Genomic DNA, 27,117 nt, shown 5'->3' with positions numbered 1-27,117 from the left:
GCATTGATGGGCACTGATCAGGCTGCATTGATGGGCACTGATCAGACTGCATTGATGGGCACTGATCAGACTGCATTGATGGGCACTGATCAGGCTGCATTGATGGGCACTGATCAGGCTGCATTGATGGGCACTGATCAGGCTGCATTGATGGGCACTGATCAGGCTGCATTGATGGGCACTGATCAGACTGCATTGATGGGCACTGATCAGACTGCATTGATGGGCACTGATCAGGCTGCATTGATGGGCACTGATCAGGCTGCATTGATGGGCAGTGCAGTCTGTATGTCTCTGTGTGGGCAATTTTATTGCTGGTATATTGTTTTTGTAGCGCTGTATATATGTTGGTATTTTACTAATAGCAATTTTGAATCCCTAGGAAACAATGATATCAAGAAAGTGAAAAAATTGACTCGAAGTGTAGGATATTCGAAGAAGCTAAAAAATCGGTAAGTTTGATGATTTAACTTTACTTATTCATTTTAAATATTGTATTTGTCCCTATTTTGTTTTATTACTTCTATATAAGATATGTGCAATATGCATATGAATCTGTTCATAATTTTTTTTAAACTATATTTCGGCCCACCAATGGTCCGAGGGACCGTGATCTGGCCTCCTGTTTAAAAAGTTTGAGGACCCCTGCTCTACTGTATGTAGCCGCCGCTCGCTGCATACAGGATCACACAGTAGCAGGAAGCCGATGCTGACAGGAGAGGTAGATGAGGTGTGCACACTGACACTGCAGGAGCCGAGTGAGTGCTGGCAGATACAGTGTGAGAGCGCTCTCCTCTCCTGTCAGCACTGGCCGCCCACTACCGTGTGATCCTATGAGCAAAAAATATATAAAGTGCTCTCAGTGAGAGAAACAAAATAGGAATCTTGTGGGTATGATACCTTTTAATGGCTAACAAATAATAGTGAATGTTGTTACAAAGCAAGCTTTCGGGACTGCTTATGTCCCTTCATCAGGCTGATATGACAAAATATTTGAAGAAACCTTATTTATATACAGTTTAAAGCACAACATTTCAATAAACAAACAATGAGCTTGAAGAGAGAATCCTTAATTAGGTAAGATCAGATAGGTAGTATGAAAAGTTCTGAAGATCAAAGGGCTACTTGGAGTAGATAGCTCAGATATGGTAATGGGTCATAAAACCTTCTGACAAATTGAGTCCTGTGTGAATAGAATCAAAGATAGTAATGAATTTATGCTCCCACACTCTCCGATGCATCTGTGATTTAAAATTGCCTTTTAAAATGACAACTTTCATATTGCCTATGTTGTGTCCTGGACCACAGAAATGTTTAGCCACAGGTAAATGGTTTTTTTTGTCTGTAATTGTATGACGATGAGACCTCATCCTTGCTCTCAGTCTCTGTCCTGTTTCTCCAACATACAGGCCACCCACAGGACATATATTGCATAGAATTAAATACACCACATTGGAAGAGGAACATGTGACTGTCCCTGGGATAAAACTCTGACTGGACACCTCCCTCTGGCCGCAACACCATTTTGGACCAATATATTGACTCATTTAGACATTCGATGCAGTCCACGATATTGGATAAAAAAGCAAAGGAAACATCTAATATAAGTTTGCAGGAGAAAAAGGCGATTCACGGCCTTAAGAACAACAGGGAGATCACAATTAAGCCTGCGGATAAAGGTGGTGCCATAGTTCTCCTTAATACAACTGACTACATCAAAGAGGCTCACAGACAACTGATGGATATACAGTACTACACCAAACTGGATGATGACCCAACTCCCAAATATCTGAGGGAGTTGAAAAGAGTCATCAAAGGTCTATGTACAGACCCCATAAACCTTCTGGACTTAATACCCGAGAATCCAAGGATGGGAACTTTCTATATTCTTCCCAAGATTCATAAGCCAGGCAACCCAGGGAGGTCAATCATCTCAGGGGTGGGAACACTAACTGAAAAATTCTCAGGGTGGATTGAAAACATCCTCAAGCCGCTGGTAAGGAAGACAGCCAGCTATATACAGGACACTACAGACCTGCTTAATAAGCTATCCACGATAGGTCCCCTCCCCGACAGCACCATCTTAGCCACCATGGACGTCGAATCCTTATATTCCAACATCCCACACGAAGATGGACTAGCGGCCTGCCAAATGTTTCTTGAGGCCAATGGGATCCCCTCCAAGTCTGTAATAGCACTTACCAGATTCATCCTCACACACAACTTTTTCTCTTTCGGTGAGGAGCTCTACCTACAACGCACCGGCACCGCTATGGGAAGTAAAATGGCACCCCAGTACGCTAATCTCTTCATGGCTAAACTGGAAAATGACTTTTTAGCATCCTGCTCCATCAAACCCTTTGCCTATTTCCGTTACATTGATGACATATTAATAATCTGGACTGAGCCTGAACAAGAACTTCTAAATTTCCATGACAAATTCAACAAATTTCATCCAACCATAAACTTGACATTAGACCATTCAAAAACAAAAATCAACTTCCTAGACACCACCATAAAAATCCAAAATGGTTCATTCCAAACATCAGTATATCGGAAACCAATTGACCGTCCCACATACCTCAAATGGGACAGCTTCCATCCTAAACACATTAAGAAATCCATTGTCTACAGCCAGGCCCTCAGATATAACCGTACCTGTTCCAGTCCCAAGGACAGGGATGAATACCTAACCCAGCTTAAAATGTCATTTTTAAATCAAGGTTACCATCCCACCTCCATTGATGATCAGATCGTTAAGGCCACAAGGATCCCTAGAAGTCAAGTACTTCAATACAGAAAAAAAGAGGAAAATCATCGTGTACCTCTGGTAGTGACCTACAACCCACAGCTTGAAATACTCAGAAAAATGGCTAAGAAACTTCACCATATCCTACACAAGGATGACCGGTTAAAAACACTATTCAAAGACCCCCCCTTGCTATGTTACAGACAACCTCCCAATCTAAGAAATATCATTATCCGAAGTTCAATGCCCTCTGATTCATCAAGAGGAACATATCCTTGCAATGGGAGAAGATGCAAAACCTGCATTCATATAGAGACCAAAGACAAAATCCAAATTCCCAACACACAGCAGGACTATAAGATCCCAGGGACATTCACATGTTCCTCTTCCAATGTGGTGTATTTAATTCTATGCAATATATGTCCTGTGGGTGGCCTGTATGTTGGAGAAACAGGACAGAGACTGAGAGCAAGGATGAGGTCTCATCGTCATACAATTACAGACAAAAAACCCCATTTACCTGTGGCTAAACATTTCTGTGGTCCAGGACACAACATAGGCAATATGAGAATTGTCATTTTAAAAGGCAATTTTAAATCACAGACGCATCGGAGAGTGTGGGAGCATAAATTCATTACTATCTTTGATTCTATTCACACAGGACTCAATTTGTCAGAAGGTTTTATGACCCATTACCATATCTGAGCTATCTACTCCAAGTAGCCCTTTGATCTTCAGAACTTTTCATACTACCTATCTGATCTTACCTAATTAAGGATTCTCTCTTCAAGCTCGTTGTTTGTTTATTGAAATGTTGTGCTTTAAACTGTATATAAATAAGGTTTCTTCAAATATTTTGTCATATCAGCCTGATGAAGGGACATAAGCAGTCCCGAAAGCTTGCTTTGTAACAACATTCACTATTATTTGTTAGCCATTAAAAGGTATCATACCCTCAAGATTCCTATTTTGTTTCTCTCACTGAGAGCACTTTATATATTTTTTTCTACTGGCTAACACGGTACCAAACCACTTTTTTCGTTTTATCCTATGAGCAGGCGCTGCAGACAGGATAGTGATCAGAATGCACCCGAACACACTGACACTGTGTGTGCTCTTGGCCCCTGCAGTGTCAGTGTGTGCAGAGCTGGGAATTCAGGTCAGGCAGCGCTCCAAAGCGAGTGATGTTAATAGATACGAGTGGAGATGCGGAGGATTGTAATTACAGGGGCGGAATGGTGCACTGAGCCCTTGGCCATTCCATGGGTGCACCGAGGATCCTCCATTTATATATCTAATGAAACTGTTTTTATCTAAAACAAAAGAAGTAAAATCTAGTCTATACAAGTATTTTATGGAGGCTAAGTCCCCTATATGAAGGTATAAAAGGTTTAATGTGAGGGAGGAGTACAGGATTAGTAAGACTCGTCTGCTTCCCTCCCATCTCAGCGCCGCCCCTGTCCACAGGTCGTGTCCGGTATTGCAGCTCCATTGTAGTGAATAGGGCTGAGCTCCGATCCATCACATACAACCTGTGGACGGGGCCGGTGCTGTGTTTGAAATAAAGCAGCCATGTGTTTTTGATCCTGCACCACTCGGGTGTAATTATGGTGTATGGAATAGACGGGGTCGTCCACTTGGGTCTCTGTCCTCTATGATCCAGAATGGAGAGTCGCTCTGTAAGATCAGCGCTCCCTCTGGGGACACAAGACGTCCATGTGTTTCCTTAATTCCGGCTGTGACCTTACAGCAAATCTGCCAAAACCTCCCATCAGAGCCACATGTGCAGAATACTCACTGCCAGTCTCCTTGTATCCGGCTTTTCTTCCTGAAATAAGCAGAGAAGATGGAATTAGGAAGAGAAACCTGAAGACGCCATTATCATTGGTGACATATAATAATATATAGTGTAATGGGGGAGAGATGAGGGGAGACGATATACAGTCAGGAGCCCCTACAAATAACATATGGAAGAGCACCCACAGACCAAGGAGAAAAGTGAGGAGCCCCCAACCCTAAGATATAACACCGCCAATCAGAAAGTAACATGAGGGTATAATCAGACATGGACGACATTGTTGGTACCTTCTGCTAAAGTAACAAAATCCCGCAATGGTCACTGAAATAACATGAAACTGACAAAAGTAATTTTCAAGTTTAATTTACTGAATATCAACTAATAGGAATCAGACTTTGTTTTTTGCTTTTGAATTGTGGTCGAAAATGTAACAAAAAAAAACCTAATGAAAATGGCCGGGACAAAAATGATGGTTGCACAAGCTTTTGAGGCAATCACTGCAGACAAACGATTTCTGTGACTCTCAAGGAGATTTCTGCCAACGTGCACAGGGATTTTGACGGCTTCTTGTGAACAGACTGCTCCTGGTATCTCAGGTGTGAAGCCGTCTTCTCCAGACATCAGATCTCAGCTCCTTCCACAAATGTTCAATAGGGTTTAGATCAGGGCTCATAGAATCCACAAGAGAACGAGTCCGATGCTTTGCTCTTAGCCATTCTTGGATGTTTTTATCTCTGTGATTTGGGTCATTATCCTGTTGAAGGACCCATGAGCTGCCACTTAGACCAAGTTTTCTGACACAGGGCAGCACATTTCTCTCCAGAATCCCTTGATAGTCTTGAGATTTCATTGTACCCTGCACAAATTCATAAGACCCTCTGTGCCAGAAGCAGCAAAGCTGCCCAAAAGCCTAACAAAGCCTCCTCCATGTCTCACCGTAGGTACAATGTCCTTTTCTCTCTATGCTTCATTTGAACATAGAGCTTATGTGACACCAAAAAGCTCCAGCTTTGTCTCCTCCGTCCAAAGGACATTTTACAGGGATCTTTGTGGCAACAATGGTTTCCTACTTGGTAGTCATCCATGAAGTCCAATTTAGCCAAGACAGCGACGGATGGTGCAATCTGGCACTGATGTACCTTGATCTTGGAGTTCACCTCTAGTCTCTTTGGAAGTTTTTTGGGCTTTTTGGTTATTATTTGTATTACACATCTCTTCAATTTCTCATCAATTTTTCTCTTACCCCCATCCATGGAAGTTATCTATAGTCACGTAGACCTTACACTTCTGAATATGTGCAGCTGCAGTAATTATTGTCTTTACTTTTAACACGTTCATCTACATTTTTCTTTCTTATCTCCTGAGACAACTCTTTCCTTAGCTTTCTTTGGTCCATGATACCAAACAGCACAGTGACTTCTTTTCACCCAATACATAGGCAGATTCACTTATTAAAAGTATGTAGACCCGTGTGTCGCTAATTACAGGACGCACCCTAGTTTATTATGTTACTATGGTTCAATTATTTTCAATCTTCTCTTGGGGCACCATCGCACAGCCATATGTCTCAACTGGGAACCCAACTGCAGTGATCAGACTTTGTTTGACAGTGATTGCGACGTACTTGCACTTCCACCTTTGGTCCATGGTTGTGCTCCCCAGTGCTATCTGACACTTAATCTCTGCTGTCATTCCGCCACTGCAATTAATGATGGACACACAAAAAATGAAGCGGTCGACCACTTTTATTTCTACATTTTTGATCTTTTGGCCGGGGTCACACTAGAGAGGAATACGGACGAGTGTGAGGCGTTAAAAGCACGCATTACACACGGACCAATGATTCTCTATGGGTTTGCTCCCAAAAGCCATATATTTCTCGGGCGTATTCTACGGTCCGTGGCAATCGCAGCATGCTGCGATTGTCAGCGTACTACGCCCGTAATACGCCAATGCAAGTCTATGGGTGCGCAAAAAATACGTATTACACACGGACCACACATGTGACTTGCGAGAAATACGCACCCGGTGTCTTTTAGAAAAGCCGGCAATTCATTGCGCAATACAATAAACTCACACTGACAGGTTTAATAAAGAAACAAAAGAATAGATATATACATATATATATATATATATATATATATATACACACACACACACGTCATTGTGACAAACATATATATATATATAAATAATTTATATTTCTCAGAGTTCTTCATAGCAGAATAGCCGCTATTTCAATTGCCGGCTTCTATCGAATTATTCCCCAATCCGACATGAAATGACACATGGTTTATATTCAGTAAAGCATTTCATTTCATGTTTTTTTTATATTTCCCTGACTAATAATTAGATGAGGGTTTGTGTGCAAAATTTGGGAGTTGTAGTTGTTATTTTAAGGGGTTAATTCGTTAAAAAATGCGTGGTCTTCCCATTGCCCTGTAGTGGTGGCGAATGGGTTAATCTAACAAAGGGTTAGTGTCACCATTCAATTCTAAGGTGACATTAACCCTTTGTTAGATTAACCCATTCGCCACCACTACAGGGCAATGGGAAGACCACGCATTTTTTAACAACGAATTAACCCCTTAAAATAACAACTACATCTCCCAAATTTTGCACACAAACCCTCATCTAATTATTAGTCAGGGACATATAAAAAAAATGAAATGAAATGCTTTACTGAATGTAAACCATGTGTCATTGTCACGGCACCGCCAGACTCAGGGCCTGCTGTCCCGGCCTCGGCCAGTAGGAGGCGCCGGACTATCACATCATCGTTAGACTCAGGGCCTGCTGTTCCGGCCTTGACCACTAGGAGGCGCCGGACTGTCCTATCACCGTCTGACCCGTGGCCTACAGTCTCGGCCTTGGTCTCTGGGAGGCGTTGTGCTTCAACCCCGAGTGATGGCGGCGATAGCCATGAGGATCCTGCGCAGGCGTCCGCTGGACGCAGGCTTCGCTCCTCGGTCAGTCATGAAGGGGCTGGTACATTACCATCCAGCCTGGTCCTGGGGGCGGTCCGGATGACATCATCAGGCCACGGGCCTGTAAGGGATTACCTGATCCCTCAAATACCTTGGGACTGCTCTTGCAGGCCGCCGGATATATTCTTGGTTCCCCTGCGTGTTACTGTGTGAATTACTGTTGACTGACTGACTTTTGTCTGGACTTCTGACCCTTCTTCTGCCTAACGATTCTGTACCTCTGCGACTCTCCTGGTTTAAGACACTGACTTCGGCCTGGATTCTGACTCTTCTGCTGCCTAACGATTCTGTACCTCTGCGACTCTCCTGGTTTATGACACTGACTTCGGCCTGGATTCTGACTCTGCTTCTGTCTAACGATTCGGTACCTCTGCGACTCTCCTGGTTTATGACTCTGGCTTCGACCTGGTATCTGTCTTTGCTGCTGTCTACCGTGCTTATACCATTTCTGCCTGACTGGTTTAGTCTCAGATATCATTGCCTTTGTGTCCTGTGTTGGAACACCTTTCTGGCGACCGTCCTGCTCTGGTCTTTGCTCCTATTCAGACAGCACCTCCTGGGCTCTGCTATAAATCCAGATCCCTGTATAGGGGTAAAGGGTATCAGTGTTTCTCGGGGTGTTGTCCGGCTGCAGCCCAGACCGCAGGCAGACGTCACAGTCATTTCATGTCGGGTTGGGGAATAATTTGATAGAAGACGGCAATTGAAATAGCGGCTATTCTGCTATGAAGAACTCTGAGAAATTATATATATATATATATATATATATATATATATATATATATAGTGGGGATGTGACTCGCTTAGGTGCAGCGGGAGACAATCATGAGACAGGTTCTTCCCAAAGTTCCTGTGGTTTATTCACTTCATAAACCCACAAGGTAGTGTAACACTGAAAAGTCACCTTCAGCTCAGGCAAAGGAACACAAATGTCCGTGGTTGGAGACTCGGACCGAGAGTCTCAGCACATGCTGGGAGGTGTAGTCCTCCCCATATACACTTTTTGTAGTGTCCCACCTGGACACATAGAAGTCTGTCCACTCTCTGACAGACTCCCTCACACTCTTCCACATGTGCCAAACACCTCAATTGCATAGCCCTGTAACCACACCCACAGGTGATCACAAGGCTATGACCTCACTAAAGGTTCTATTGCACACAGACTTCCCTGATACATTGTAACAGAAATATCAGCAGTACCTCTGCTGATCAATACACCCTGGAGCCTGCATCCCAAGGCCACCCACCTTGCGACACATAATGGTCATTTAGGACCCTGCTCCTGTTACCACACTGAATGTGCCTGTACACCCGTCCTGGGACACCCACACAGCGCCCCCTAGCGGACAGTGGTCACTACACCACATACCTCCCCCCTCTGTTCAAACTTGTGGGGTTGAACACATGACATCACCCAGGGATCTTGAGACCGGGCACCCATGTCACCTTGCCCTACAAGTCGAGAGGACCATCTCCGTCTGTTTCGGTAGTCAAACTGCCTCATATTCACGTTAGGCCTCCCCCGCCCCCAGCGGTCAGTATCTCGGCCTTGGGCTTTGGCCTTCCCGTCAACGTCCGTCAGTGTGATCAGACACTCTTTAGTCTCCACCTGTTTGCAGTGCGCTCCGTCACCCGACCTTTCTCTCACTGGCTGGCTCTCCCAGTTCGTACAGTCATGAGTCCCACGTCCAGTTGGGCTAACTGGCTGGTCTGAGTCTGACCCTCTGTTGCTATGTCCACCACCGGGTCTCGTGCCTATGTTACTAAGATTAGAACGGCCACTTGCGGACTCTCGACGTTCTTGCCTTCGACTACCTGTCCTTTCATTCCTTGGAGGATCCCTTCGGTTCCTTACCTCTTGGGTTGGAGGTGGACACCACCTGACGTCCTGTATCTGCTTATTCATCTGCAGTCGATCCTGTCTTAGCTGCTCAATCTCTTTCAGGTACGCTACCCGATATTCCAGGAGCATGCGAAGCTTTCCAATGCTTTCCACCGAACCAACCACAATGACAGGAACCATGTCATCTTCAACAGCGACTTGGATTTCACCTTCAGGTGGGATCCTCACTCCCTTCACACTGGATCGATTCACCATCTCCTGCATCACCTTTCCAAGTCTGCCAATGACTTTCTCCACCAGATTTCTGGGTACCGGAATTATGTCTTCCACAAAGCCCAGCCGACTTTGAGCCCCCCTTGCAAGCTCCAGACGTCGAGCGGCTTTCCTATTGCGCTCCACGAGCATCTGTTTCGTGCGGAGACCTTGTAAGTGCATCTCCTTCAGGACAGCCACCCTTCTCTCTGTGTCTTCCGTTTCTGCCAGTATCACCAACTGGTCTGTTTCTGGTGCCCAGCTCACACTATAGGCCTTTACTGCCTTTTTAAAGGTCTCATGCACACCTTCGCTGGCACACGCTTCTCGCATGTCTTCGGGTACCTCCATCACACACTTGAAGGTCATGGACTTGCTCTCATCCTGGACAGATGGCTCTGGGTTCCCCACAGACACTTCCCTCAAGGTATCTGCCAAGACCGGGTGACTGTCTTGTGCAGCTCTTGGCTCACCATCTTCCTGAGATTTACAGTCTTCAGGACCCTTTTCCAAGATGGGCTTTGGCAGTTCTGCCTTGCTATCAGTCGGGCACGGCCGCTGTACGTCTTCGCCCATCCACTTCTTCTCCCGAAGAAGACCTTTTACTACTCCACTGAGCTCTTGCAGAACGTTATCTCGCTCCTCTGCCAGTTAGCGACACTCATCCTCTCTCCGGAGAATCTCCTGTTGATGCTTCTCTTGGGCCTCTCTGAGCACCTCCATATCCTTCACTATAGCTTTGGTCATAGTTTGACACGCTGACAGATGACCTCTGAGCTCAGAGACTTCCTTCTCCAGCTCATCCACTCTGTGCTCAGCTGATTGCCTTAGGACTCTTTCCCGTTCGACATGTTCTGTTACAGTCTCCTTTACCAGCTGTATCTCACGATCTTGTTCTCTTTTGGCCAGCATGTGTCTCACCACTACCTCTTTAATTATATCATCAAAGGGTACCACTGGGTCAGTCACACCAGTCGAATGAACCCTCCAGTTACCGTCCAGCACCAATGTGTCTAGTCCAGTCGTCTCATCTCCCAGCCCACCATCTGTCTTATCACGAGACGTCAAGTCCGTCAGTTGGGCAGATGTACTTCTTCTGGTCAGTTCTACCTCTGACCTGTCCATGTCAGGAGCCGTTACTGTCTCAGTGTCTGCTTGCCCCACAGTCGAAGCGTCTCCATCGTCCGACAAAACGTCATCAAACAAAAGAAAGTCCTGGCCCCTCTCCCAGGCATAGACTAAGTCCCATCGTATCCCGCCCCCTTGGCACTCACCACCTTTGGTCCCCTCAAACATTACTCGGTCTACTGCATAGTTCACCGTGATCCCGTGTTTACAGCGAACCCTGACGTTTTTCTCGGTCAGAGAGAAAACGAGAGGAATTCCTGTCAGAGTCACCTGACTCTCTGAGTCCAGCCGACCAAAGGCTCCTTCCCGGTGCAGCATCACGGTACACACCTGTGGCCCGTCATTACTACCTGGAAAGGATATCCCACATTCTGAAAAAGACCTACACATACACTGCGGTACTCCAGACATACCTACTGAGTCAACCAGTGCTGTCATTTCTTCAAACTTGGCCCCTTTCTGGACCACCACCCCACTTTGGGTTGCCGCCCCCTCCCAGGACTCCACCCCTTTTTGGGTTACCACCCCAATTTGGGTCACCTCCCCTTTTGGGACTCCACCCCCTTTTGGGTTACCACTCCAATTTGGGTCACCACCCCGATTTGGGCCACCGCCCCCTTTCTGGATTTCCCCATGTCTGTCCTGCAGAACTTCTTAGGCCACAGTTCACACAGTACAGTTTATGCCTTTTTTCTTCAGGCTGGTACTGGCCCTTTACGCACAACACCACACCAGTTCCTTCTGGCACTGCCACAGCTTCTGCTGTCACAAACCACCGGCACCTCCGGCTGCTGTTCACACACACACAGCGACTGGTGTCACTGCAGCTCCTGCGGCGCCATCTTCGTGGACCCGCCGATCCACCAGAAGCAGCTTGTCACGTTCGTAACCCCGCCGGGTTACCGGGAGCCGCTTGTCACTAGGGGTTTTTCAGCTTTTTTTCTGCAGCAAAACCTGCTGTCTTGGCAGTAAAAACTTGCCCCAAAAAGTAGGTTTTGCTTGGTCTTTGTTGTGTTTTTTGCCATGCTACATTTGTCTCTTGTGCATGCTGATAAACTTTAGTGCAAAGAAAAAATCATATTCTACTTCATCAGGTTTTGCCACAAAAAAAACGCAACAAAAACTGATACCTGCTTTTTTTTCACCACCCATTACTGTCAATGCGTGAAAAATGCTGAAAAAACTCTGAAAGAAGTGACATGCTCTGTTCTGCAAAAACCAAGCAAAGGCACAAAATACTGAGGACAAAATAACCAAGCTGTGTGAAGGAGATTTCTGAAATCTCAGACTTTGCTGGTACTGTAAAATGCAGCTGAAAATTTGCATAAAAAATCTGAAAAAATGCCTAGTGTGAACATAGCCTAATTATACATTTATTGAGACTTACATCAAGTTTATGTAAAGACTCGATATTATCAGTGTTGACCCTTATTTTTCAAGACTTCTGCCCTTCGCTCTGGCAGCTGGATATATCAGCTTCTGGGCCAAATCCTGATGACTGCCCGTCTCATCGGTGCTTTCTATTTTTTATCCTACCACTTTTCTGAGGATTGGCCACAGGTTCTCAATGAAATTGAGATCTGGGGAGTTTCCACCCATGGATCCAAAATTTTAATGTTTTGTTCACCGAGCCACTTAGTAATCACTTTTGCCTTGTGACTTGGTATCCACCATTCTGTTTTTTTATCATCACATTGCTCCTGGGTGGTGGGGAGAAGTTGCTCTTGGAGGAGGTTTAGATCCCATTCTTTATTCAAGGCAGTGATCCTAAGCAAATTGTGAGTGCACCCCCTCTATGGATGAGAAGCCCCCACACATGAATACTCACAAGATGCTGCACTGTTGGCAGACATAGGACTTATGGTAGCGCTCACCTTTTCTTATCTAGATAATCATTTTGCAGACATAGCACTTATGGTAGCGCTCACCTTTTCTTATCTAGATAATCATTTTCCGGACGTCCAAGTTAAATCCTCATATTTCCAGCAGAATATCAGTTTGTCCTTGATGTTTTACATGAAGAGAACAGGCTTCTTTGATTCCCTTCTTTAAACTATGCCAGCCTCTGAAAGTGTTTGTCCCACTGTGGGTGCAGCTGCACTAACACCTGTCTGATGCTATTTCAGAGCAAGCTCTGCACTAGTGTTGAACCGATCCCCTTGGTCATGGGTGGGGAAAGTACAAACCAGAGGCCATTTACGCCTGTGATATAATTTGTTCCAGCCTTTGGCCAGAATACCGTCAGCTGCTGTGCTTGGGTCACCAGCCCAGTTTGTACGGCCGCAGCCTTTTAATTCTTCCCTAGACTGCACACATCATTCACTACTGAACGCCGTGGTGCACGCACTTCTGAATTACGTCCTGACAATGTCCAGTGCCAGTGTCAAGATATTATTTGTATGTGGAGTTTGTCTGCTCTGCGGGCTTATCCTGATCCTTTCTATGATGAATGCAGCCATTGCAGTGACTCCTATGTAATGTATACAGCAGTCACAATGTCTCCTATGTGATGCATATTTAGCAGTCTCAGTGTTTCCAATGTTATGCATATACAGCAGTTTCAATGTTTCCAATATGATGTATATACAGCAGTCTCAGTGTCTTCTATGTAATGTATTCAGCAATGTCTTTGTCACCTACAGTATGTGTTATATGTACAGCAGTCTTTGAGTCTCCTATGTGTTGTATACTGCAGACCTAAAATTGCTTGATTTCTACGACAGTTACATGAGGAGTGATGACTTTATTTTAAGGAGACATGTAGTGAAATATTCAACCGTGTTGTAACAACTTATTGTACTACTGCGAGTTCTTAACAAAACTTATGATCACAAAGAGTCGACTGTGCTACAGATTGACGCAAACCAGGAAGTTGTGAAGAGCCCCATCATCAATGCCACCTAACATCACAGACTCTCCAAAGAGAAGCAGCAGCATCACATTAGGGGTATGTTAATTAAAAGTTTGACCAAATATAGCAGGATCATTTTAAAGCTGATACTTTTGTATGGCTGCGAATGACGTTATATATTTCCCAATGGCCCTTGGCAGAAAAAAGATTCCTCACCTCTATCTCATCTGAATCCTTTTTAGGAGACAGTCTTGGTACTTGCAGGCCTTTACTGGGCGCCCTGACGCCTTCTTCACAGCAACTGAACCTTTCCGTTTGAAGTTCTTGATGATGAATAATGGTTGATTTAGGGGCAATCTTACAAGTGGCAATGTCCTTGCCTGCAAAGCACGTTTGGTGCAAAGTAATGATGACTGTACGGGTCTCCATGGCAAGGAATGACTTTGTAATTTTTCGTATTTCATATGATCACTCTTCATAATAATGTAGAGTTAATGTCGCAATAAAAAGGAAGAGGCAAACTTTGTGTCAGTTTCAAGAGTTTTGGCAGCAACTGTATATGTGAGACATCAGATCAGCTATTCTCCTCCAACTAGCTCAGAGACAACTGAAATTTAGAGACAGAGCCGGCAGAGGGGAAAACTGGAGAAAATATAGGATACAGGTGATATAAAGGCCAGAGATAGTGTTATTCCTCATGTACTCACAGGACACTTATTCTGAACAGTCACCTGATATGACAGGTACGCATTACTGAAGGGTGTGGAAGAAAAATTTGGCAAATACATTCATCACATCTTTTGCTGTTTATTTAGCAGAATATATCATGAGAAGTGCGGGATTACTGACACTTACTTCTATAAAAGACAAATCCACCAATGCCGAGAAGAGCGACGACCACCACCACAGCTACGACCACAGCGATGACCCAGACACTGGACTTCTCTGGTTCTGGTTAGAAAACAGAAATATAAATCTGATCTGTGGATTATACTGAGAGCGTCATGTGTCAGCCGCACATTAGTCTCCTCCGCTGCACTGATGACATATGGATCAACAATTGTCTATTGTGGCCAAATTGCCACTAGACCAGAAGAGATTCCAAGGAAAGCGAGATAAAAAATATTAAGGCTATGTGCCCACGTAGCGATTTTCAAGCAGAATATTCCTGAGCAGAATCGCACACCCTGCTCCCGGGAAAACGCATGCAGTTTTTGACGCACTTTTGTAAGCGTTTGTCAAGCGTTTTTGCATGCGTTTTTGACCATACAATTGATGGTATGCGGAATCGCGTGCGATTCTGCAAAATTAACGAACATGCTGCTTTTTTTACAGCTAAGCGATTCCGCAGCGGTTATAAAACGCACCATTGGCACAACATGTGCGTTTTCAATTAGAAATGAATGGAATGCTTTTCTTAAGCTTTTCCGCGGCAGAATCGCGCGTTTAAAATCGCCGCGGAAACGCTTAAAAAACACAACATGGGCACACAGCCTAAATGTTTAATAATAAAAATTTAAAAATCTGATTGGATACTAAAAAATAGACAGGGCTACGGCCTCAAAAAACAAGGAGGGAAGAACACAGCTCAAAAGGCACAGCACAGTAATATAAACCAATATCAGAACCGTACGTGTATATCAACATTAGGACACAAAGGCCGCCACTATATTATATCCATTAGTGCTGTCAATCAATAATATATATTGGTATAATCCATGCAAAGCTTCATAACTGAGATACAGCAAATCACATAGTGGAAAAACCAATGTGACCAAAAGGATGTTACAAGGTGAGGATTAACCCAGTGCAGGAAATGTGCAAATATATTGTGTCCCAAGCAGTTGCTATCCTCTTCTAGTTAGCAGCGGTATCTGATGATAATGGCCAGACATCGTGCTCTTCCTCAGATACAAGTGATATAATGACCAGATATCGTGTTATTCCTCAGGTACAAGTTATATAATGGCCAGATATCGTGTAATTCCTCAGATACAAGTGATATAATGGCCAGATATCGTGTTATTCCTCAGATACAAGTGATATAATGGTCAGATATCGTGTTATTCCTCAGATACAAGTGATATAATGGCCAGATATCGTGTTATTCCTCAGATACAAGTGATATAATGGCCAGATATCGTGTTATTCCTCAGATACAAGTGATATAATGGTCAGATATCGTGTTATTCCTCAGATACAAGTGATATAATGGCCAGATATCGTGTAATTCCTCAGATACAAGTGATATAATGGCCAGATATCGTGTTATTCCTCAGATACAAGTGATATAATGGTCAGATATCGTGTTATTCCTCAGATACAAGTTATATAATGGCCAGATATCGTGTTATTCCTCAGGTACAAGTGATATAATGGCCAGATATCGTGTTATTCCTCAGATACAAGTGATATAATGGCCAGATATCGTGTTATTCCTCAGATATAAGTGATATAATGGCCAGATATCATGTTATTCCTCAGGTACAAGTGATATAATGGCCAGATATCGTGTTACTCCTCAGATACAAGTGATATAATGGCCAGATATCGTGTAATTCCTCAGATACAAGTGATATAATGGCCAGATATTGTGTTATTCCTCAGGTACAAGTGATATAATGGCCGGATATCGTGTAATTCCTCAGATACAGGTGATATAATGGCCAGATATCATGTTATTCCTCAGGTACAAGTGATATAATGGCCAGATATCGTGTAATTCCTCAGATACAGGTGATATAATGGCCAGATATCGTGTTATTCCTCAGATACAAGTGATATAATGGCCAGATATCGTGTTACTCCTCAGATACAAGTGATATAATGGCCAGATATTGTGTTATTCCTCAGGTACAAGTGATATAATGGCCAGATATCGTGTTATTCCTCAGATACAAGTGATATAATGGTCAGATATCGTGTTATTCCTCAGATACAAGTGATATAATGGTCAGATATCGTGTTATTCCTCAGATACAAGTGATATAATGGTCAGATATCGTGTTATTCCTCAGATACAAGTGATATAATGGTCAGATATCGTGTTACTCCTCAGATACAAGTGATATAATGGCCAGATATCGTGTTATTCCTCAGATACAAGCGATATAATGGCCAGATATCGTGTTACTCCTCAGATACAAGTGATATAATGGCCAGATATTGTGTTATTCCTCAGGTACAAGTGATATAATGGCCAGATATCGTGTTACTCCTCAGATACAAGTGATATAATGGCCAGATATCGTGTTATTCCTCAGATACAAGCGATATAATGGCCAGATATCATGTTATTCCTCAGATACAAGTGATATAATGGCCAGATATCGTGTTACTCCTCAGATACAAGTGATATAATGGCCAGATATCGTGTTATTCCTCAGGTACAAGTGATATAATGGCCAGATATCGTGTTACTCCTCAGATACAAGTGATATAATGGCCAGATATCGTGTTATTCCTCAGGTACAAGTGATATAATGGCCAGATATCGTGTTATTCCTCAGATACAAGTGATATAATGGCCAGATATCGTGTTATTCCTCAGATACAAGTGATATAATGGCCAGATATCGTGTTATTCCTCAGGTACAAGTGATATAATGGCCAGATATCGTGTTATTCCTCAGATACAAGGGATATAATGGCCAGATATCGTGTTATTCCTCAGATACAAGTGATATAATGGCCAGATATCGTGTTACTCCTCAGATACAAGTGATATAATGGCCAGATATCGTGTAATTCCTCAGATACAAGTGATATAATGGCCAGATATTGTGTTATTCCTCAGGTACAAGTGATATAATGGCCGGATATCGTGTAATTCCTCAGATACAGGTGATATAATGGCCAGATATCATGTTATTCCTCAGGTACAAGTGATATAATGGCCAGATATCGTGTAATTCCTCAGATACAGGTGATATAATGGCCAGATATCGTGTTATTCCTCAGATACAAGTGATATAATGGCCAGATATCGTGTTACTCCTCAGATACAAGTGATATAATGGCCAGATATTGTGTTATTCCTCAGGTACAAGTGATATAATGGCCAGATATCGTGTTATTCCTCAGGTACAAGTGATATAATGGCCAGATATCGTGTTATTCCTCAGATACAAGTGATATAATGGCCAGATATCGTGTTATTCCTCAGATACAAGTGATATAATGGCCAGATATTGTGTTATTCCTCAGGTACAAGTGATATAATGGCCAGATATCGTGTTATTCCTCAGATACAAGTGATATAATGGCCAGATATCGTGTTACTCCTCAGATACAAGTGATATAATGGCCAGATATCGTGTTATTCCTCAGATACAAGCGATATAATGGCCAGATATCGTGTTACTCCTCAGATACAAGTGATATAATGGCCAGATATCGTGTTATTCCTCAGGTACAAGTGATATAATGGTCAGATATCGTGTTACTCCTCAGATACAAGTGATATAATGGTCAGATATCGTATTATTCCTCAGATACAAGTGATATAATGGTCAGATATCGTGTTACTCCTCAGATACAAGTGATATAATGGTCAGATATCGGGTTATTCCTCAGGTACAAGTGATATAATGGTCAGATATCGTGTTACTCCTCAGATACAAGTGATATAATGGTCAGATATCGGGTTATTCCTCAGGTACAAGTGATATAATGGCCAGATATCGGGTTATTCCTCAGATATAAGTGATATAATGGCCAGATATCGTGTTATTCCTCAGGTACAAGCGATATAATGGTCAGATATCGTGTTATTCCTCAGGTACAAGTGATGTAATGGCCAGATATCGTGTTATTCCTCAGATACAAGTGATATAATGGCTAGATATCGTGTTATTCCTCAGGTACAAGCGATATAATGGTCAGATATCGTGTTATTCCTCAGGTACAAGTGATATAATGGCCAGATATCGTGTTATTCCTCAGGTACAAGCGATATAATGGCCAGATATCGTGTTATTCCTCAGATACAAGTGATATAATGGCCAGATATCGTGTTATTCCTCAGGTACAAGCGATATAATGGTCAGATATCGGGTTATTCCTCAGGTACAAGTGATATAATGGCCAGATATCGTGTTATTCCTCAGGTACAAGTGATATAACGGCCAGATATCGGGTTATTCCTCAGGTACAAGTGATATAATGGTCAGATATCGGGTTATTCCTCAGGTACAAGTGATATAATGGTCAGATATCGTGTTATTCCTCAGATACAAGTGATATAATGGCCGGATATCGTGTTATTCCTCAGGTACAAGTGATGTAATGGCCAGATATCGTGTTATTCCTCAGATACAAGTGATATAATGGCCAGATATCGTGTTATTCCTCAGATACAAGTGATATAATGGCCGGATATCGTGTTATTCCTCAGATACAAGTGATATAATGGCCAGATATCGTGTTATTCCTCAGGTACAAGTGATATAATGGCCAGATATCGTGTTATTCCTCAGATACAAGTGATATAATGGCCGGATATCGTGTTATTCCTCAGATACAAGTGATATAATGGCCAGATATCGTGTTATTCCTCAGATACAAGTGATATAATGGCCAGATATCGTGTTATTCCTCAGATACAAGTGATATAATGGCCAGATATCGTGTTATTCCTCAGATACAGGTGATATAATGGCCAGATATCGTGTTATTCCTCAGATACAAGTGATATAATGGCCAGATATCGTGTTATTCCTCAGATACAAGTGATATAATGGCCAGATGTCGTGTTATTCCTCAGATACAAGTGATATAATGACCAGATATCGTGTTATTCCTCAGATACAAGTGATATAATGACCAGATATCGTGTTATTCCTCAGATACAAGTGATATAATGACCAGATATCGTGTTATTCCTCAGATACAAGTGATATAATGACCAGATATCGTGTTATTCCTCAGATACAAGTGATATAATGGCCGGATATCGTGTTATTCCTCAGATACAAGTGATATAATGGCCAGATATCGTGTTGTTTCTCAGATACAAGTGATATAATGGCCAGATATCGTGTTATTCCTCAGATACAGGTGATATAATGGCCAGATATCGGGTTATTCCTCCTGTACACACAGCACAGATTATTCTGCAGTTACTATTAGTCACGTACAGAACGGTTCAGTCGTTTCACATTAATAAGATGTCGGTGACTATACAATTACATGTCACAATAGTGTTCGCCAGTCATGACATATTCCAGTGTTAACCCCATCATCCCCCCCAGTATGGACACTACTCACCCCACACGATGTACTGCGGCTTCTCCAGGCTGCGGTGATCCACATAACAGGAGTATCTGTCGCCATCTTTGGGGGTCACTTCCGCGCTGACCCTGATCTGATAGGTGCCGTCAGGATTGGGGAGGACGTGTGTGGTCTCATATGAGTGAACCTCGTCCTCCTTGTTCATCCACTTCACATCCACAGCTCGGGGGTGAAATCCGTACACCTGGCAGTGAAGCTTCACGGTGTCACCTTTCTCCTGACCGGACACCTTCACCTGGGGCCGAACTGAGAGGGAAGAAGAAGGTATAAATGGGGTCAGCACAGATCTGATCTGTCTCCTGTCTGGGGGTCTCTACTCTCATGCATTTCTGACAGTGACCATGTCACCACACTGCAGCACTGACCACTTATAACCACACGGCTCACAGTCCACTTTACAATCCTGAGTGGTACATTCACTACACATCCCAGCAACACAGGAGATTTCTGATGAAGGTCTATGATTGGACAAAACGTCAATTTAAGCTGTTTATCACGGACTGACCTTGATTGTTAATAACTCCACAATTCTTGCACAGCTTCCTATCGAGCGCTGAGCTTTACTGATATTACGGATTGGAGCCGCACCTGACCGGCCGCTACCAGAGCGCCGTATAGAGTGTGCGTATAGAGCACGAAGGGGAAACGGAGAGATACGGGGACTTTTCTTTGGATGCTTTTTTTATTTCTGTTCTCCACACTCTACACAATCACACTGAATCAATTGTAGATTATCATCTTTGTTTGTATGCATATACACACACACACATATATATTTATATACGTTGAAGGATTTCATTTCTATATAACACTTGTAGAACATCCAGATATATTTTATCTGATGAAATTTTTATTTTCCATTTATTGATTTTTTCTTATTTAGATTATTTTCAACATTTCACACGTTGGCACTGTAAGAGGCACTTGCACTTTGATTTTTCCCTCTTGGGTGGTTTATATGTCACATTCACCCGTGTCCCGTTTGTCTAATTCTTACCTGCGCAGATTATTGTGGCCTTTTTACCAGATAAGCAATGTGTGGATAGTGAATGTGCTTTAGCTCAGCAGCGATATGTCCATCCTGAGCTACCTGTTTCATCTCATGTGCTGAACGCTCGCGGTGTGTTGCCCCGTCTGGTGTCCGTGGTGACGCATCTATCCAGCGAAACCTACATAGAAACGCCTTTGGAACACTTATTCACCCCCTGAGGAAGCTGACGCGGCGAAACGCGTGTAAGAGGGACAGTGGTAAATGTGTTATCTCAGTCTATAGATGTTTTGTGCAGGATGTTCTCATTTTTGATTGTTCAGGCACAGCACTAGCACACACTTGTTCTTGCCCGATCGCCTTCTCATTGGAATATGACTCTGTGATTTTTTGATTAATTGCTCTGTGTCCCCATATCTCTCTCTAACTGCTGCGCGACATTTGCTGACTTTGTCTAATTTCTTCCGGCCCTTGAGCCATAATTTATACTTATTCATTTTATGGTATACATACAGTATTTTCCATAAATCAGTAAATGTGGCACACTAATATTATTCCTATGTATTTATTCTCGGGACAGCAGTTCTTATTGTATCTACCTCCAGTTTTGCATTTTTGCACATAACCACTAGATGGAGCCACAGAGCTAGTACTTAGTCTGATGATGATCACACACAGATGGATGATGGATGCTGTATGAGTGCTGCTCACATCACCGGATAGGAGTAATTTATGTATTAGTGCAGTTATTTCTCTCCCAGTATAATAGGGGGATGACCGCTCTCGTCTTTGTTGGAATTTCCCCTTTTCAATCTGTTTTTTAGCCTAATAAAGGTTTTATTACTTTTTATATTATGTATTTTTGTGTTTGGGTATTTCAGTTTGTGGTGGTTTTATATTTATATAGTTGCCAATCTCGTGTCAGTGCAATGATACCTGACCGATATTAACCCCTTCCTGACATGGTGATTTTACATTTTTGTTTGTCTTCCCCTCCTATAGGAGCCATAGCTTTTTTTTCTGTCTGTAGCCGCATGAGACCTTGTTTTCTGCGGGACAAGTTGCACTTTTGAATGACACCATCCATTTAACCATGTAATTTAGTGGAAAACAGGAAAAAATACAGCAAAATTGCGAGAAAAAAAAAATAGAAAATTCTCCAATTGCTTTTTGTTAGTTTTTCTCGCCTTCATTCTAGGGTGAGAATGATCCCGCAGCCGATGCTCCAGGTCAGTGCGATCACAGTGATAGAAACAGGCAGATTTATTACAGATTGTGGAAATACTCTATAAACTGTGGCTTCTGTCGCCATTTCCCGAGACCTGTGACGTTCCCGGTGTTCCGGTGACGGGGCTGTGAGGGACTTTGTGCTCGGAGTCGGTGTTCTTTATTAATCCCATCCTGGGGCTGATGTGACACATTCATCACTTCTTACTTTATCCTGTAATGTTGGAATATTGGCGTTTTGAATATTTTTTCTCATTACGGTGTTTACTGAATATAAATAAGGGAATAAAGTTTATTTTCACAATTTTTTCCTGCATTTTATAGTCCTTTTAGGGATCCAGAACCTGCAGTCGCTGATCCCTTGTACTAGATCCTGCAGCACCGCAGTATTGGGGTATATAGTACAAATCAGGGTCTCCTGTGCAGCTACAGGAGCATTCAGCAGACCCCCGACTGCCATCGCAGCTCATTGGCTCCCCACGATCGTGCTGCGGGGAAGCTGATGGGCGCTTAGAATAAAGGTCTGCTGTAAATGCTGCTCTCAGTGATTGACAGCGGCATCTGACAGATAACAGCCATGGTTGGAGCTCGGCACTTAGAGGCAGATGATGGATCAATAGTGCAGCCATCACCTGCTGGGAATGTGACGGCTCAGCTCCTGAGCCCGCACCAGAGACAGAGAGATGACAATGGACCGGTATGTCTAATGTAATAAGGGGTTAAAGAGAACCCGTCTCCTCTCCTTATTTGTCTATTTTAGCACAAAATTTTTCTCAGGTTTCTGCATTGTATGGCTCCTCTGTTATTCCTACTGAAAATGTATAAATGACTGGACATCGGCTGTATCCTGCGCAATGTGGCCGCTCCGCACTGATCGCACAGTGTCAGTCTGTGTAGGACGCCCCGGACTAGTAACACCGAGCGGTCAGATAAGTCAGACATGTCTAGAAGGAAGAACCGAGGAACGGGACGATATGAAGCTGTAAGAAAAGACGGACTCACAGAATAAACAGCAGGAGCCGACAGGGGATTATTACCTCTATGGGGGATTCAGTGCCGGGGACAGAGGGGACTACAAGTACAAGGCTGACCATAAATCACACATCACACAGAGGTGACAGGGGCTTATTACCTATATGGGGGATTCAGTGCCGGGGACAGAGAGGACTACAAGTACAAGGCTGACCATAAATCACACATCACACAGAGGTGACAGGGGCTTATTACCTATATGGGGGATTCAGTGCCGGGGACAGAGGGGACTACAAGTACAAGGCTGACCATAAATCACACATCACACAGAGGTGACAGGGGCTTATTACCTATATGGGGGATTCAGTGCCGGGGACAGAGAGGACTACAAGTACAAGGCTGACCATAAATCACACATCACACAGAGGTGACAGGGGCTTATTACCTATATGGGGGATTCAGTGCCGGGGACAGAGGGGACTACAAGTACAAGGCTGACCATAAATCACACATCACACAGAGGTGACAGGGGCTTATTACCTATATGGGGGATTCAGTGCCGGGGACAGAGAGGACTACAAGTACAAGGCTGACCATAAATCACACATCACACAGAGGTGACAGGGGCTTATTACCTATATGGGGGATTCAGTGCCGGGGACAGAGGGGACTACAAGTACAAGGCTGACCATAAATCACACATCACACAGAGGTGACAGGGGCTTATTACCTATATGGGGGATTCAGTGCCGGGGACAGAGAGGACTACAAGTACAAGGCTGACCATAAATCACACATCACACAGAGGTGACAGAGGCTTATTACCTATATGGGGGATTCAGTGTCGGGGACAGAGGGGACTACAAGTACAAGGCTGACCATAAATCACACATCACACAGAGGTGACAGGGGCTTATTACCTATATGGGGGATTCAGTGCCGGGGACAGAGGGGACTACAAGTACAAGGCTGACCATAAATCACACATCACACAGAGCCGACAGGGGCTTATTACCTATATGGGGGATTCAGTGCCGGGGACAGAGGGGACTACAAGTACAAGGCTGACCATAAATCACACATCACACAGAGGTGACAGGGGCTTATTACCTATATGGGGGATTCAGTGCCGGGGACAGAGAGGACTACAAGTACAAGGCTGACCATAAATCACACATCACACAGAGGTGACAGGGGCTTATTACCTATATGGGGGATTCAGTGCCGGGGACAGAGGGGACTACAAGTACAAGGCTGACCATAAATCACACATCACACAGAGGTGACAGGGGCTTATTACCTATATGGGGGATTCAGTGCCGGGGACAGAGAGGACTACAAGTACAAGGCTGACCATAAATCACACATCACACAGAGGTGACAGGGGCTTATTACCTATATGGGGGATTCAGTGCCGGGGACAGAGGGGACTACAAGTACAAGGCTGACCATAAAACACACTTCACACAGAGGTGACAGGGGCTTATTACCTATATGGGGGATTCAGTGCCGGGGACAGAGGGGACTACAAGTACAAGGCTGACCATAAATCACACATCACACAGAGGTGACAGGGGCTTATTACCTATATGGGGGATTCAGTGCCGGGGACAGAGGGGACTACAAGTACAAGGCTGACCATAAATCACACATCACACAGAGGTGACAGAGGCTTATTACCTATATGGGGGATTCAGTGCCGGGGACAGGGGGGACTACAAGTACAAGGCTGACCATAAATCACACATCACACAGAGGTGACAGGGGCTTATTACCTATATGGGGGATTCAGTGCCGGGGACAGAGAGGACTACAAGTACAAGGCTGACCATAAAACACACTTCACACAGAGGTGACAGGGGCTTATTACCTATATGGGGGATTCAGTGCCGGGGACAGAGGGGACTACAAGTACAAGGCTGACCATAAATCACACATCACACAGAGGTGACAGGGGCTTATTACCTATATGGGGGATTCAGTGCCGGGGACAGAGGGGACTAAAAGTACAAGGCTGACCATAAATCACACATCACACAGAGGTGACAGGGGCTTATTACCTATATGGGGGGGATTCAGTGCCGGGGACAGGGGGGACTACAAGTACAAGGCTGACCATAAATCACACAGAGGTGACAGGGGCTTATTACCTATATGGGGGATTCAGTGTCGGGGACAGGGGGGACTACAAGTACAAGGCTGACCATAAATCACACATCACACAGAGGTGACAGGGGCTTATTACCTATATGGGGGATTCAGTGCCGGGGACAGGGGGGGACTACAAGTACAAGGCTGACCATAAATCACACATCACACAGAGGTGACAGGGGCATATTACCTATATGGGGGATTCAGTGCCGGGGACAGGGGGGACTACAAGTACAAGGCTGACCATAAATCACACTTCACACAGAGGTGACAGAGGCTTATTACCTATATGGGGGGATTCAGTGTCGGGGACAGAGGGGACTACAAGTACAAGGCTGACCATAAATCACACATCACACAGAGGTGACAGGGGCTTATTACCTATATGGGAGGATTCAGTGCCGGGGACAGAGGGGACTACAAGTACAAGGCTGACCATAAATCACACATCACACAGAGGTGACAGGGGCTTATTACCTATATGGGAGGATTCAGTGCCGGGGACAGAGGGGACTACAAGTACAAGGCTGACCATAAATCACACATCACACAGAGGTGACAGGGGCTTATTACCTATATGGGGGATTCAGTGCCGGGGACAGAGGGGACTACAAGTACAAGGCTGACCATAAATCACACATCACACAGAGGTGACAGGGGCTTATTACCTATATGGGAGGATTCAGTGCCGGGGACAGAGGGGACTACAAGTACAAGGCTGACCATAAATCACACATCACACAGAGGTGACAGGGGCTTATTACCTATATGGGGGATTCAGTGCCGGGGACAGAGGGGACTACAAGTACAAGGCTGACCATAAATCACACATTACACAGAGGTGACAGGGGCTTATTACCTATATGGGGGATTCAGTGCCAGGGACAGAGGGGACTACAAGTACAAGGCTGACCATAAATCACACATTACACAGAGGTGACAGGGGCTTATTACCTATATGGGGGGATTCCGTGCCGGGGACAGAGGGGACTACAAGTACAAGGCTGACCATAAATCACACATCACATGTGCTGGGCTGTAGTATACCATGCTGGGCTGTATTTTACCATGCTGGGGGGGCTATATACCATGCTGGGCTGTAGTGTACCATGCTGGGGGGGCTATATACCATGCTGGGCTGTATTATACCATGCTGGGGGGGCTATATACCATGCTGGGCTGTATTATACCATGGTGGGCTGTATACCATGTGTTGCTGGGCTATACACTATGCGGCTGTGTTATATACCATGGGGGTACATTTTACATTAAATTCTATAAGGGGAGGCTGTTATATAATATGGGGGGCTACATTATATTCTATGGGGAGGTGGGCTGTATTATATTCTATAGGGGGGCTGTATTATATTTATTATATTCTATGGGGGCTGCATTATATTCTATGGAGGGGCTACATTATACTATATAAGGGGCTGCATTATATCCTATGAGGGGGTTGCCATATATTCTATGGAGGGGCTGCATTATACTATATGAGGGGGGACTGCATTATATTCTATACAGATATTATATCCAGCCCTGCATAGACTCAATATTAGATAACAAATAGCAAATAACTTTGTTGCTCTATGAAGGAGGGGGGGCCTGAAAAATTTCTTGCACAGGGGCCCACTACAGTCTATGTCCGCCCCTGCACTAGTGTGAACGCAGCCCCACTCATGCAGCCCCTATCCAGGAGCCCCCATACATGCTCCCAATACATTTTATTATCATTACCACACTGTAACACAGGGCACAAGCCCTTCTAGTGAGGCGGGAAAGATCCCTGTATGACAGAGCAGCATGCGGACATAGTCTATATTATGTCTGCAGACTGGTCCCATACAGCACATCCCTCGCTTCCGAGCATGCTCAGTGCC

General features: G+C 44.1%; 1 protein-coding gene across 2 annotated transcripts in view; it reads right to left on the bottom strand.

Moving 5' to 3' along the window:
* LOC141048425 (class I histocompatibility antigen, F10 alpha chain-like) overlaps positions 1–27,117 on the bottom strand; it is a 299,540-nt gene that overhangs the window by 4,722 nt on the left and 267,701 nt on the right. For both annotated transcript variants that reach the window (XM_073543981.1, XM_073543980.1), the window contains exons 4-6: positions 19,876–20,145; positions 14,464–14,559; positions 4,548–4,577 (exon numbers count right to left, since the gene is read on the bottom strand). In XM_073543981.1, the coding sequence (XP_073400082.1) occupies positions 4,548–4,577; positions 14,464–14,559; positions 19,876–20,145 (396 nt within the window). The remainder of the gene's footprint in view (positions 1–4,547; positions 4,578–14,463; positions 14,560–19,875; positions 20,146–27,117) is intronic.

Source organism: Dendrobates tinctorius, unplaced genomic scaffold (assembly GCF_039654945.1).
Source record: "Dendrobates tinctorius isolate UK_male_01 unplaced genomic scaffold, ASM3965494v1 ptg000135l, whole genome shotgun sequence".
NCBI classification, from domain to species: Eukaryota; Metazoa; Chordata; class Amphibia; order Anura; family Dendrobatidae; genus Dendrobates; species Dendrobates tinctorius.
This window is presented reverse-complemented; position numbering and strand designations above follow the sequence as displayed.